The sequence below is a fragment of the Mytilus trossulus genome, chromosome 2, assembly GCF_036588685.1.
Source record: "Mytilus trossulus isolate FHL-02 chromosome 2, PNRI_Mtr1.1.1.hap1, whole genome shotgun sequence".
Lineage (NCBI taxonomy): Eukaryota > Metazoa > Mollusca > Bivalvia > Mytilida > Mytilidae > Mytilus > Mytilus trossulus.
This window is the reverse complement of record NC_086374.1, coordinates 32,528,820-32,543,714: the sequence shown is the minus strand read 5'-3', so window position 1 is coordinate 32,543,714 and position 14,895 is coordinate 32,528,820. Positions and strand designations below refer to the sequence as shown.

Below are 14,895 nucleotides of genomic sequence, written 5' to 3'. Positions count from 1 at the left end.
AATACTTATGCAGATTATCTGAACAAAATTTTTGATTATGACGATTGGGGTGTTTCCTATCAAATTTTTATATATTTTGATACATTATGGGGACCATTCACATGCGATCGTTTTGCAGATTCGAAAAACAAAAAAGTAGACTATTTTAACTCTAGATATTATTCACCGGATACTTCCGGGGTTGATGCTTTCGCATATGATTGGTCTGCTCATAATAACTGGTTAGTTCCACCAGTTTGTTTAGTTAGCAAGTGTTTAAATCACATGCGATTATGTAAAGCTAACGGCACTTTAGTTGTACCTAAATGGCCATCAGCGTTATTTTGGCCTATCTTAGTGAATAGGTTTTCAGACAGATTTAAATCTTTTGTTATAGACTTTAGAGAGTATGTAAAACCTATGAACTTTTTTACAAAAGGTTCACAAGAAAAGAGTATATTTGCACAGAGACCTTTTAACAGTAATGTATATGTTTTGTTGTTGAATTTCTCGAAGTATTGAGATTTATACATTGAATGTTGTATACAGACTGTAGTTGATTTAGTTTTCTGCGATGGTTATTTGCCGCAGTTATCAGATATGAGACTATATTCGAAAGAATGTTAAATTTAACATTGTGATGTTTTAACTGCAACAATTAGATATGTCATTGTTAACATTGTTGATTAATTGTTTATGAATACAGTGAGGGTTAATGCCACTGTATATATATAAGTATATGACTTTTTTAAATACTGTGAGGTTGAATGCCACAGTAAGTGTGCGATGAAAATGCCGCATTCATTTGTTTGCGAGGAAAATGCCGCACTCATTTGTTTGCGAGGGAAATGCCGCATTCATTTGTTTGCGAGGGAAATGCCGCACTGGGTTGTTTGCGAGGGAAATGCCGCATTCATTTATAGTAGTAATGTTAATTATATTTACTTTGTTTATAGTTATTACTTGGTATTCATTATTATATTTATTTTACAGATCAATGGAAACAATTTGAGTGTTATGCCAATGATTCAAGATTTGCCAGTACCATACGAGATTTACCCTCTTTTGTCGAATCGTCTAGATCAAATTCTACAATTAAGAAATACAAGTGCTATTTTAAAAAGTTTGAAAAATGGTGTGTTTCATGTTCACTTGAGTGTTTACCAGCGACAACTACTACGATTTCTATGTATATAGGTGGACTCATTCAACAGGGATCCAGTGTTGCGATTTTAGATGCAAGTTTTTATTCAATAAAATGGTTTCATGACTTTAATATCAAACATAATCCTTGTTCAGACAAATTCCTTGGTCTTATTTATGAAGGAGGAAGGAGATTGCTAAGTAAACCTATAAACAAAAAAGAACCTATTACGCCAGATATATTAAGGAAAATTGTTTTAAAGTTCGGAGATCATAATAATCTCGAAAAATTGCGTGTAGTAGTATTATTTCTGTTAGGATTTTCTGGATTTTTGAGGTATAGTGAATTGGCTAACATTAAGATGAATAATATTGAGTTTCAAGTCAGTCATGTTAAAATTCGCATTGATAAAAGCAAAACTGATTTATACAGAAGGGGTAATTCTGTTGTTATAGCTGCAACAGGTACAGATTTATGTCCAGTTTTTTGGTTAAATAAGTATATCAATTTAGCTGAATTGAGTAAAAATTCTGATAGCTATATTTTCAGAGCTCTGTCTTTTATGAAATCGAAAGATGTTTATAAATTATGTAATATAAATAGTCCATTGTCCTATACCAGAGCGAGAGAAATTTTGTTAGAGAGTTTTTCAGATATTGGTTTAGATAAGCTCAAGTTTGGGTTTCATAGTTTGAGAAGTGGTGGCGCTTCTACGGGGGCTAATAGAGGAGTCTCTGATAGGTTACTTAAAGTCCACGGCAGATGGGCTTCTGATAAATCCAAAGATGGGTATATAAAGGACAATTTAAAATCTCAAATGGCTGTTTCCTTGAATCTTGGCATATAGTTCTCAAATTATTTATTCCTTTGTTTTATCGAAGTTACTGCGAGCAAACAAACCTAAATTATGACTTGTCTCTTATTTAGCCATGTATTTAGTATAGAAATGTTTTAAATTCGGACGAATTCATGAGGGAGAATTTAAATTTATTTCTATTCCGTTATATTTGTAATTTCCCTATTCTATTTCTATCTTTAGACTTGTGGTACAAGTTTGGCTAGTATGTAAATCAGAAGTGGTCTGATGTTACTGTTGTTTTCTGCACGAATGTTTCGAGGGCGGTAGTACGGGTGGGGTTTTATAGGCATATATAAGTCCTGATTACGTTTGATTATTATCGATGTGCTCGAGTAACTTTGATAGACGAAGTTAACGTTAAGCTTTGCATAATATATTACAGTTATGTTTGTATTGATATGTATTTAGAGGACATTGTGAATGTATATAGATGGAATTGTGGTATATTTTTGTAATTTGTAAAATGTTTACAAGGTTTCGCTGAGAAAATAAGAAAGTTACTGCGAGCAAACAAACCTAAATTATGACTTGTCTCTTATTTAGCCATGTATTTAGTATAGAAATGTTTTAAATTCGGACGAATTCATGAGGAAGAATTTAAAAGAAAGTTATATCAACTATTATCAAACTCTTATTGATGATAAAATAAATAACTTAAATGAAAATAATAAAATATATCTATATAAATTTCTTAAATCTAATATAAATAACCAAATGCAATACTACCTATCACACCCAAGTAAAGAGACAAGAAAAATGTTAACCAAATATTTAGAATAAGCGATCATTGTCTCTTCATAGAAACTGGACGATATACCAAAATACCACGAAATGAAAGAAAATGTAAAATATGTAATATCTTAGACGATGAATTTCATTTTTTCTTCAACTGTAAAATAAATAAAAATATAAGAGAAATCTTTCTAAAATATTATATACAAAAATATGTAAATTTTAATACACTAAACTTTACTGATAAACTCGTGATAATACTTAATCCATCAACACCAAATGATGTAAAAGCAGTTGTTTCTTTTATTAAAGAGTCATTAGAACTGAGGAAAGGAGAACAGTAACTGTTTTTATCATATTTCTTATAATATTGTCGAGTTTTCATTATGTTTCATTATGTTTGTTTGTCAATGTATTTGCCACAACCAAAATTGGTTTTTGTATGTTTTGCAAATAAAGATATATTATTTGTGGTGCAAAGTTCATGATTAATTTATGCTGATATACACTGTGATTGTTTCATTTATAATTTTATAATGACAATGACAATTATTAATAAATCTATTGAATATTATATTTTATGTGAATGTCGTTGTCCATTTTAAAAGAATTCTGATGTGTCCAATACTTTTTTTTACAATTCTGGTATCCACAACTACTGGGTTTTAAATATAGTTTAGCCAAAAGTAAAAACACAAAAATACTGAACTCCGAGGAAAATTAAAAAAAGAAAGTCCAAAATCAAAAGGCAAAATCAAAAGTCCAAACGCATCAAACGAATGGATAACAACTGTCATATTCCTGACTTGGTACAGGCATTTTCTTATATAGAAAATGGTGGATTGAACCTGGTTTTGTAGCTAGCTAAAGCTCTCACTTGTATGACAGTCGCATCAACGTTGATTTATTGTTGGTAATACAATACAATGTTAATTGAACGTTGAAACAATGTACTAATTTTAACGTTGAATGGTCAACTTTGAATTAATGCTGAATATTTGTTGCTCAATGTATAACTTATGTCAGCAAAGATTCAACGTTGATTAAAAAAATGTGCCTGCAGGGTAACCATAAAAAGTGTTTGTTTTGATAAAAAAAAAACAATACATTGAACAAAATGTAATACACACACATAAAGACACACATATAAATGAGTATATACATACATTTATATAAACGTGTATTTTGTTATCAATCAGAAATCCCTAATCCTCAAGTTACATCTGAAATATACCCGCTGAATCTTGGTGGAAACATACATTTTGAGTGCATGATTGACGTATATCCAGAAGTAACGAATGTTTGGTGGACGAAAGACGACGGACTAATAGATATAATTGATAGTCGGTACAGCGGGTCTACTCCACAAGAACCATCACTCAAAATATCAACGACTTCTACAGACGATATTGGATATTACAGATGCTGTGCAAACAATTCCATAGGTGTCAACTGCAGTAACGGTACTATACTTGGATGTGAGTTGACCTTTCGTTTCTACAAAATGTAGCTTGTTTTCTCTAATTAAAGCATAAAATGATGAAAATATCTTATATATGTGACCTACAGTAGTAGTAGCATACTTAGTATCTAACAGAGAGTTGAAACAAGTATAAGTTGATATAGTATGACATCATGTCTTTATTATTTCAATTTCATTACAAGGGTCAAATATTGATGACCTGATTATAAATAGTTTTTTTTACGATTCCCTAACTTTACTACTTACTGTTTGAGATTTTGTAAATGTTGTGATGCAAGCGTAAAAGGAGACACTTGTATGATCTTGTCTTACCTGGTCTAGAGTTATAGCGATAATGAGCATTTCTATAAAAAAAAAAAAACTTTGTCAGTATGCAGGGAAACAGAGCTTAAAGCAACAAAATCGGGCACGACACTTATTGTTAAAAATGCACATTCTCGTTGATATATGAAATGGTGCTATGTAATCTTTAAACAATCGAGACTTTATCTTAACTTACTTAAAAAATTTATTCTTTTTAAATTCATTCTACCAAAACCAATCATGGAAAATTACCGATGTCTTTTTTTGACCTTGATATTTTAATTTCTCATCGAATTACTCGTATGACATTGTCTCTCCTACATTTGAGGTTTCTTTCTACGATGATGAGTGTCCCCCTTCGTATTGACTGTACATTTCTCAGTTGCTTCGATATAAACGAATTAGCTGGAATGTCTAGGAAAGTTTTAATTTGCTTTAATAGACGTATTAGTAATCTTTAAGGGTATACTTTTGGTGTTAAATCAGTAAATCTGGTATTGTTGGAATTGACTTCTAATTTTCTATTTACTATATATTTTTTTTAATGTGTTTATATATAATGAGCAGCAGGTAACAACAACTAATTTAGTCCGAGTGTTACAATTAGGAGGTAATGTCAGCATACCAAACACAGTTACTTCACCATGCTGAAGTCGATCACTAAGTTCCTGTAGGCGTTGACTAAGTTTATATCCTTCTCTTTGTTGGTCATACTCACCCGGCATGGTATTGAATATCAGTCACTTCGTAGCATATATATTTTTGAATGTGGCACTTGGAACAAGGATCATCTTCCATAAGCCGCTGTCCGATCTTCTTTCGTGTTGTGTCGTCTTTGGTTTAGTAATGGTTCCATAACTGTGTGTTGCAATCAACACAGTTTGTTTTGATGTAGTCTGTAAATGTTGTTGTATGTGCGGTTGAGTCGGAGGTTTTCATCTCTTCCAATGCATGGAATCAGACGTCTTCTACCTTTGCATGTGGTACAAGAGTAAGAACAGCTGTCCTGTTTGAATGTCCGGTTCTCCTTTGAAGTTAAAGTAATGTCGAGTGCACTTTACACAACCATCAATGTGTAGAGTTGGAAATGAACCCAGAGCATCTACCGATCATACATTGATTTTAAAATAACTTAATTTGAATGGAAGATCAGCTGAAATTTAATGAGTTTATACTCCCTTTTTCAAATGATTGCATAATTTTAAGCTTTATCTAAAATTAGAAAAAAAACACGTAATCATAAATGATGGCATACATATTTTATTTTTTTATTAATAAAGTAAAAATATAGATAGATATTTTATAAATGAGAATTTTTGTATTTGTTACTGAAAAGTTCAGTATTCAGATGATTTTATAACTCAAAAATGTAATATATATTTATCAATCAAAAGTGCATTTATGTAATGATTTCAAATACTGGATTTCTTATATTGTACTGTTATACCACTATTCTAGGTTAGGGGAGGGTTATGATCCCGCTAACATGTTTAACCCCGCCACATTATTTGTGTATGTGTCTGTCCCAAGTCAGGAGCCTGTTATTCAGTGGTTGTCGTTTGTTTATGTGTGACATATAGTTTTTTTGTTCATTCTTTTATATAAATAAGGCCGTTAGTTTTCTCGTTTAAATTGTTTTACATTGTCATATCGGGGGCTTTTATATCTGACTATGCGGTATGGGCTTTGCTCATTGTTGAAGGCCGTTCGGTGACCTATAGTTGTTAATGTCTGTGTTATTGTCTCTTGTAGACAGTTGTCTCATTTGCAATCATAACACATCTTCTATTTTATATTTATACAGAAAATTATTTTATTTTATTAAAATTATTTTGAATTTATGTAGTGTCCCCACATGACGCCCAAAATATAGTTGTCAACGAATATATGATGGCCATTGTTATCCAATGTACAAAGTGTTAAAGAACGATAATGCTCAAACACATTGAATGAAATTGTCATAAGGTAAAACGGTCAGTGTGTGGCCAATTACATACAATAAAGTATGCCGTTCATTGGCCACTTTCTAGCAAATTCAGATTTTAAGTTATATTAATTAACGTGTCTGAAGAGGAATTTGTGTAAAATATATTTTTTTTTATCCCTGACAATATAAGTAAACTGAACTCTTGAACAGATCTTTTCGGGACGTCGGGTTGTGTCTATATTTTTGTGTGACTTCAGAATATACACATGTTTGGACTCGGGGATCAATGATTTATAATAAAATGCTTTATTATTTCGGGATTTCATTATTAGGCTTTTGTTGGGTTTTTTTACTTCAAGGAAATTCGGGATAACACACCTTCTACCCACTCTCACTCTCTTCAACAAGCAATGTCGAGGATAAAAACAAGATCATCCTTTATGAGAGTTTGAATTGTTTAAATATTTGCAATTTTGATAAAATCACAGAACCTGCAGATTTTGTTATATTTCTTTATGTTGAAAACTTAAAAAAGGGGGTGTATACGACATCCAAAACTTGTTCTTTACTCAACACTTAATATACTGAAAGAATAAGAGATATCAATACATTTGGTGTTCAAGTATCAAATACTAGATCGCAACTAAATTTCTTAATAAATTTACAATATTTTCCCTCATATTGACATCAGCTTAATAGAATAAAATTGAGAAAGAAAATGGGGAATGTGTCAAAGCGACAACAACCCTACCATAGTGCAGACAACAGCCTAAGAACACCAATTGGTCTTCAATATTTATTTAAAATGGCAACATGTACAATATATTTTCACAGATATATTTTATTTACATTTTATAATTGTGTGTCTAATGCGCCTTAGGGACATTGACCCATTGATTTATGGGTTTACAGTTAAAATGGAAACCCTATCCAAATTTCGCTCATCGATATAATCGTAGATTCTAATAGTTAAGAAAAATATATGTGCATTGCTTGCCTCGTTGTGTCATTTATAAACTGATCAAATATGCGAACAACGCCAACGGCACATTCAAAACCCATTAGTCAAAGAGAAACTTACACCACAACGACAAAACAAGATCCGAAACAACAAAAAGAAAAACATGTCGACAAAAGTACTAAACAACGCAATACGAACAGAATCTAATCTACTATTAACATCCGTCAAATTTTCTATCTCATTTACTGATGTCACAATAGATAAAAAAAATCAATACTTAGACTCAATACTTAACCATGGATATGCGGTGGTTATCTCTGATGCATTGCAAAAACACAATATCATTTCAAGAAATCTCTGAGAACAATTTATATACATGTACTTATAGATTATCGATGATCATCTCAATGAGATAGATATTCTCGCTTGAGTCGGTACGGCGAAATCGAGAAAAGCAGTCGAGTTAAGATAACCAATGATAATCTGTTTATCGATATTTTACCTATGACGACGTTGTCAATTTCATGTCAATTCCGTTAGCATCGCCACGTGCGTCCTTAGTTTCTAGCGATAATTTTTCATCTCAAGCGATTAACATGATATGAATTATTATCACCAACAAATATCAAAAAGATATGCACAAAATATCGATAATCTACATATTCAAAGATACAAATGTTATGGTTCCTTTATGTGATCTGGTAATTTTTGTTACAGATGCGCCTTTTATAATAAATTCTACAGATTATGCAGAAGGATTCATTGGGAAATCAGTACATGTCATTTGCGAAGTGAAATCAGCCCCTAAAATCCTTGATGTTACGCTTCAATCTCAACGAACGATTTTAAATGCAGATGTCTACAACATATCCACTGGAATTCACCAAAAAAAGTTCACATTTACAATTAACGAACCAACATTACAGGATAGTGGAAATTATACATGCAACGCAACCAACGTGCACACATCCAGCATTAGTGATGCAATTAAACTAGAAGTATATGGAGGCAAGTTTTATTATAAAGTATATAATTTTCTTTCGGTTTAGAGGCTGTTTTTACGTTTTAATGTTGCTTTAGCATGAGTTGTTTAAAATTAACTGTCATATATTGTTCAGTAGAACACTTCTCTTGTTATATTTACTAAATTAATAGTTAACTGTTTAACTTGATTTATTTCACTCAAATGGTTGGAGTTTAACCCGTTCGCTCGTCATATACCAGTTCATCTATAGACAGGTAGATTGGGAACATAAGCACATATCAAAGAAAATTCTTCACCTTATGCAGACGGATGATTTCCTTTATAATACCGCTATACATGTGTCCGTTATTCTATAACGTTTTGAAGTATTTTTTTCTTCCTTTTATTCCGAATGCATTTTTATGGGGCATGGGGATGAATTAAAAATAGAATTGATCATATATAAGGAAAAAATATGTGGTATAAATATTTGATTTTTCATATAAATATATTTATAAAATAAGTTTAAAATACAATAGCCGATACTTTAATAAAAAAAAAAAACGCTGCTTAAGCACACATAAGCGCTATCAATCGTAAACTATTGTATTCGTTCCATATCGTACACTCAGGTTTGGTGATACTTATAGGTGATTATAAATCAGTAATAATCATTATAACGACAATCATCCGTATCACACACATCTTCGAATAGACTGTTCTTATTCAAATTGAAACGTAAGCTCCGCATGATCAATTGAAATAACATTGACAATTCATTTATAGTAAATGATTGCAATCATTACCTTTGTTTGAGTTTTCGCACTTGACAATCAATTTACAATATAATCTAATATCATTAATTTGTATATTTTAACAAATTTGATTCGGTTTAGGGAAAGTCACATGTTAAACTATATTTTCGAAGGTAGAGAGAAAACGGCGGATAGCAAAAAGCATATTGCACGGTTATTGTTAGACTACATAAAAATCGATATACTTTGTGACGTCATGTAACATATGCAATGAATTTCAGGATATTGTTTAACGATCTTAAACGTTTTGAAACAAATGATATCTGTGATCGATTATTTGACGGAAAAAATCTTTAAATACATAAGATAACAAACAAACAATAAAAGCAATTGAAATAACAACTAATATTTTGTAATTGTCAAGGAAACAATATAAAATCTATAAATTCAAACAAAATCAAATGACTATTTTGATACAAATATGGTCGGAAATTAACAATATAACAAATATAGCCTTTGTATGAGGTCAATACAGTATATATCGACCCAAATATGTATATCGACCTCGGACTTCGTCGTCAGTCAAAATGCTTCTTTCAGGTCAATATATCCTTGTATCGACCTCATACAAATAAAATTGAAAATGAAAATGGGGAATGTATCAAAGAGACAACAAACCCGACCATAGAAAAAACAACAGCGGAAGGTCACCAATAGGTCTTCAATGTAACGAGAAATTCCCGCACCCGGAGGTGTCCTTCAGCTGGCCCTTAAACAAATATATACTACTTCAGTGATAATGAACGCCATACTAATTTCCAAATTGTACACAAGAAACTAAAATTAAAATAATACAAAACTAACAAAGACCAGAGGCTCCTGACTTGGGACAGGCGCAAAAATGCGGCGGGGTTAAACATGTTTATGAGATCTTAACCCTCCCCCTATACCTCTAGTCAATGTAGAAAAGTAAACGCATAACAATACGTACATTTAAAATGCAATTCAAGATAAGTCCGAGTCTGATGTCAGAAGATGTAACCAAAGAAAATAAACAAAATGACAATTATACATAAATAACAATAGACGACTAACAGTTAACTGACATGCCAGCTCCAGACTTCAATTAATCTGATTGAAAGATTATGATTTCATCATTTGTATAATATCGCCTTGAAAACTTTACAAATGCGCATGCTTTCTGTGTGTTCGTTCATTTTTGTTTGAACAGAAGCACATATTAGAGTAAATTATTCACCTTATGCAGAAGGATTTCCTTTGCAATACCTGGGTTATTATATCTTAAGGTTTTCTTGTAAACGTGCAATTTGTATAGCTCATGTATCTATGATCAAATATTCAGACTGGTTTTTTTAATAGTTTACAGTTGTTGGGCCTTGATCACTTTTCGTATTAATATATTTTTCTTTTCTTTAAGGAACTTAATCGAATTACATTAATTTTTTATAGAGTTTTTATTTGATTATGAACTATTAAGTATCATAAAAAATAAATATCTCACATTCTTGCATTTTTTTACTGAAAAATATCAATAGATCATAAGATAACTGACCCAGACAAGTTGACCTGATAAAATTTCAGGTTTTTATTTTGGAATTTTAAATTTAAACCGAGATCATACTCGGTGGAGGTTTTTAGTAGAAACACGAGTGTTGTGTCAACGAAGATTTTAATTGTCTCCTCCAATCCCCCCTCACAATTTCAAGTGAATATAAATAGTGAGTTCAACATCAACACACAAGGTCGTCTCTCTTTCCAAAATTGAATGGACATAATTAAATCACAAAAATACTGAACACAATCAAATGGTAAAATCAAAAGCTCAAACACACCTAACAAATTGGTAATTAATTTTGTAATTTTTTGGAATAACTTAAATTACGACAAAAAATGGTCTGCAGGTAAGTGCTATTTCTAAGAAAACATATAAAATGTAATATGTCTGTTATAACAAACCATAATCTTCGTACCAATCAAATACCATTCCGTACCATAATAAATCATACATTTCATTTTCGAAATATAATCACATGCATTTTGTCACCCGACAATATAAAAAAAACCACCAGATATCGGAATATATATACAACATAATAGTTATCAAAAGTACCAACCAGGCTTATAATTTAATACACCACATGCGCCTTTCGTCTACATAAGATACCAGTGATGTTCAGACGACAATAGTTAGGAAGCCAAACAAGTACTAAGTTAATGTATATTTATGACCAAAATTTCAAAAAATGTGCCAAATACTGCGAAGGTTATTTATGTCTGGGATAAAAAAAAAAAAAAAAAAAAAAAACTTATTATTTCATATAATTCATACTTTTGCAAACAGTAAAATGAAAATGACCACATATTTGATATTCGTGTCAACACCTAAGTGCTAACTACTGGTCTGTGATACCCTAGGTACCGAAACGTCATACAGCTGAGGCATCGACCCAGTGGTGTAAATTGTTATCAAAACATTATTTAAAACGTCAGTATAGGGACATTGCCTATTAAAACCTAATTGTCATACTAATACTCACATTAAAAACTTTAAGTATTTATCATGAACTAAGTATGATTTGGCAAACACCCTACCTCAGAGCCTACCTCAGAGATAACCAGCCTTGATCTTACTCTTAAATGATGCATGCTTAGGGAAAAGTAGAGAACCTCAATGTCTGGCCTTGAAAAGATCTAAACCGCATTCTTTTGTACTCGAGGTTTAAAAAAAAACAACAATAAACTCTAATCATTTAAAATTTCTAATTTTAATTTATTTTTTATTTCAGTTCTATTTCACAAGCAATCTGAGAAAAACATTACATTTGGGGAAAAAATTACCATCGACTGTGCCGTAGAGTCCTATCCACCGATTACTAATTCAACAGAAATAACTTGGTCATTAAATGGAAGCTGTGTTAATACTAAAAACATAATAAAATATCAGCAGCCAACACCCATTAGCCTGACCATCAATAATGCCACGTTTGGTGACCAAGGGGAGTACATATGTGCTGTTGAAAAAGATATGATTAACGGGACCAGTGGTGGATTTTTGCTTAATGTAAATGGAGGTAAGCAAAATTTTAAACTTATTGGTATTCTCGAATAATTGCACCAAGACAAAACAATAAGTATCCGCACTTTTTTTTAATTCTATATCAAAGTTGGATGTAGCTGAAATATTAACTTTAGGGTCACTTGCAAAGAGTTTTACAGACGAATAGAATAAAAGGTGTTTTTATTTTATCACACAGCTTACAATTTATCTTGTTAGTAATTGATTGCTAGTAACTGTTCTACTAATATCAAGATGTGAAGCGGTGTCCTCAAAGTAGGGATTAACGATTTAACAGTTATACATTAGAACAAAGATCTATGTTAAACTCGTCAATGAACAACTTGGACAAGGGGTTAGTGCACATTGCGATCTACTAAAGTTAATGATATAAATGAGGTCTACATTTTTCTCTGAATATCAAGCAACTGAGATTGAAAAGACATCCATTCAAATTGTATAAATGAATAGTCAGAATTCACTTTTAGTTAATGACGTCTGATAATGCTGGGAAATAATGTATTGAACTAAATAGATGAAATAATTTATTGACCTATATAGATGAAATAATGTATTGACCTATATAGATGAAATAATGTATTGACCTATATAGATGAAATAATGTATTGACCCATATAGATGAAATAATAATAAATATTCCGGCGGATAAATAATAGTGTAAATCTATTTTCAGACTTTCCGAATGTGAACAGTAACATCATTTACAACACAGTGCAACACTCAGCGTTTGTAAGTGTAAACGAGTCTACAGACTCTATTTTGATACTGACTTGTAGTTATGAATCCTTCCCAAATGCAACAGGTCTAATCTGGGAAAAGCAAAACGGTGATAATACACACCCATTGTCAGGAAAAGCCACTGGTGGTACTTTGGATAACCCAAACATCACGTTCACTTCGGTAGAAAAATCTGACGAAGGAAATTATACGTGCTATGTCACAAATGCAGTAGGGAAACGTGCTGGAAACTCAGTATACATACAAGTTAATGAATGTAAGTTTTTGTCCTTATTACACTTTATTGAAATATTTTATATTATCCATTAGCTTTTTTTCACTAGCCTATCATTAGTCCCGCCCACATAACAATATGTGATGATATAAGCAGCGGATAATATTGCCTGGAAAAAAAACACCCGCTGACCCCGAGTTTACCGATCCGGAAAAAAATCAACTACCGCTCGCCTATTAACAAATTCTCATTTATACTTCAATTATCTTTCTAATATCATAGCGCACACTTGAATCATAAGGTGTTCAATGTATTAAAAACGGAAACTGCCCTTGGATAAATGTCCTTCGGTGATTTACACACTTGATGAAAAAAATTATTACCAGCGATTGCGTTTTGGGTGTTATCTTTTTTCTCGCTAACATCTTTATCCAAGGGTAGTATGTTTATATTATGAGATAGATATGTGTGCATCATCATGCAGAGAAAGGTGTGTGTTCTCAGAATACTATTGATAAAGATTCAAAGAATAGCATTGAAAATGGAAATGGGATATATGTCAAAGAGACAAGAACCCGACAAAAGAGTAGACAACAGCAGCGAGAAAATCCTGCACCTGCAGGTGGTCCTCAGCTGGCCCCTAAGTAAAATTGTGTAGTAGATTAGTGAAAATTGGCGTCACACTCAACTCTAAAAAATATAAATGAACTAATATTAAAAAGCGTACAAGACAAACAAAGGTCAGATGCTCCTGACTTGGGACAGGCGCAAAAATGAAAGAAAAATAGAAAACTGATTTCACCTGTGTCTTGAAACATATTACGCTTTCTGTGCAGATAAAGTTTAGCTGTCGTATTATTGTATATCTTTAAAATTTAGTATCATGTGTAGTTATTGAAATCCACTATAGGTCCACATCGGACTCAATGTGTTAAAGAAGAGTTAGATATTTCGACTGTTCATAGACTAACCGGATAAATATTCGTAGCTAACACTATATCAAGTAATTTTATATCGTACTTACACACACAGGATGTGATATGATTACCTTTGAGACAACTCTCCACAACAACATTATTCATACTTAAAATCCGTATTGTATCTCGTTTTTAGCAACAACGTGTCAATGTCTCTGTTCATTCAAACAAAAGCTTGAGTTTTGGAAGAATAAAAATTTTACGAAGGAAGAAATGTTAGAATATATGGCACCTTTCTTGAAGAAAACCCTGGAGGAAATGAAGCTTGAACAGAACAAATTGTCCAAAAACATCCGCAAGCGTACAAGTGCTAAGGATGACAGGAAATCTTCTCAGCAGATTGGATTAGTGGGTATAGTTTTCATCGCCGCTACTTTCGGAGTGATAATTGTATTCGATATCATTGCCATCAAACGATATTTGCTAAACATTAGAGAAGCTTTTAATAGAGTTTAAATAATTTGATCTTCAATTTCTGCAATATTGGCATACATTATGTCAGTAAAAATGTTTGGTATACACATCTGTGTGGTTAAAGTCAAGAAACGAAAATCTACAATTTGTTTAAAGAATATGTTTATTAACATAGTAACTACCGCAGTAGGCAGATGTGGTAAATGATAATATTTACATTAACATTCCTTGTTAAGGCACAAAAAGGGATTTTACAAGAAATAGTTTGGAGCTGAGTTGTCCTCTAATGGACATCTTTTCGCTCATATTTTTTTAAAATTTACTTAATTCTTCTTTTTTCAAATACTT

General features: G+C 31.8%; 1 protein-coding gene across 1 annotated transcript; it reads left to right on the top strand.

The window, feature by feature from the left end:
• The first annotated feature begins 3,984 nt into the window (after positions 1-3,984).
• On the top strand, positions 3,985-14,589 carry LOC134705722 (neural cell adhesion molecule L1-like protein). The gene is made up of 4 exons (XM_063564443.1): positions 3,985-4,192; positions 11,915-12,199; positions 12,878-13,198; positions 14,270-14,589. Exons 1-4 carry the CDS (start codon positions 3,985-3,987, stop codon positions 14,587-14,589), a joined length of 1,134 nt encoding a protein of 377 aa, XP_063420513.1.
• Positions 14,590-14,895: the final 306 nt, after the last annotated feature.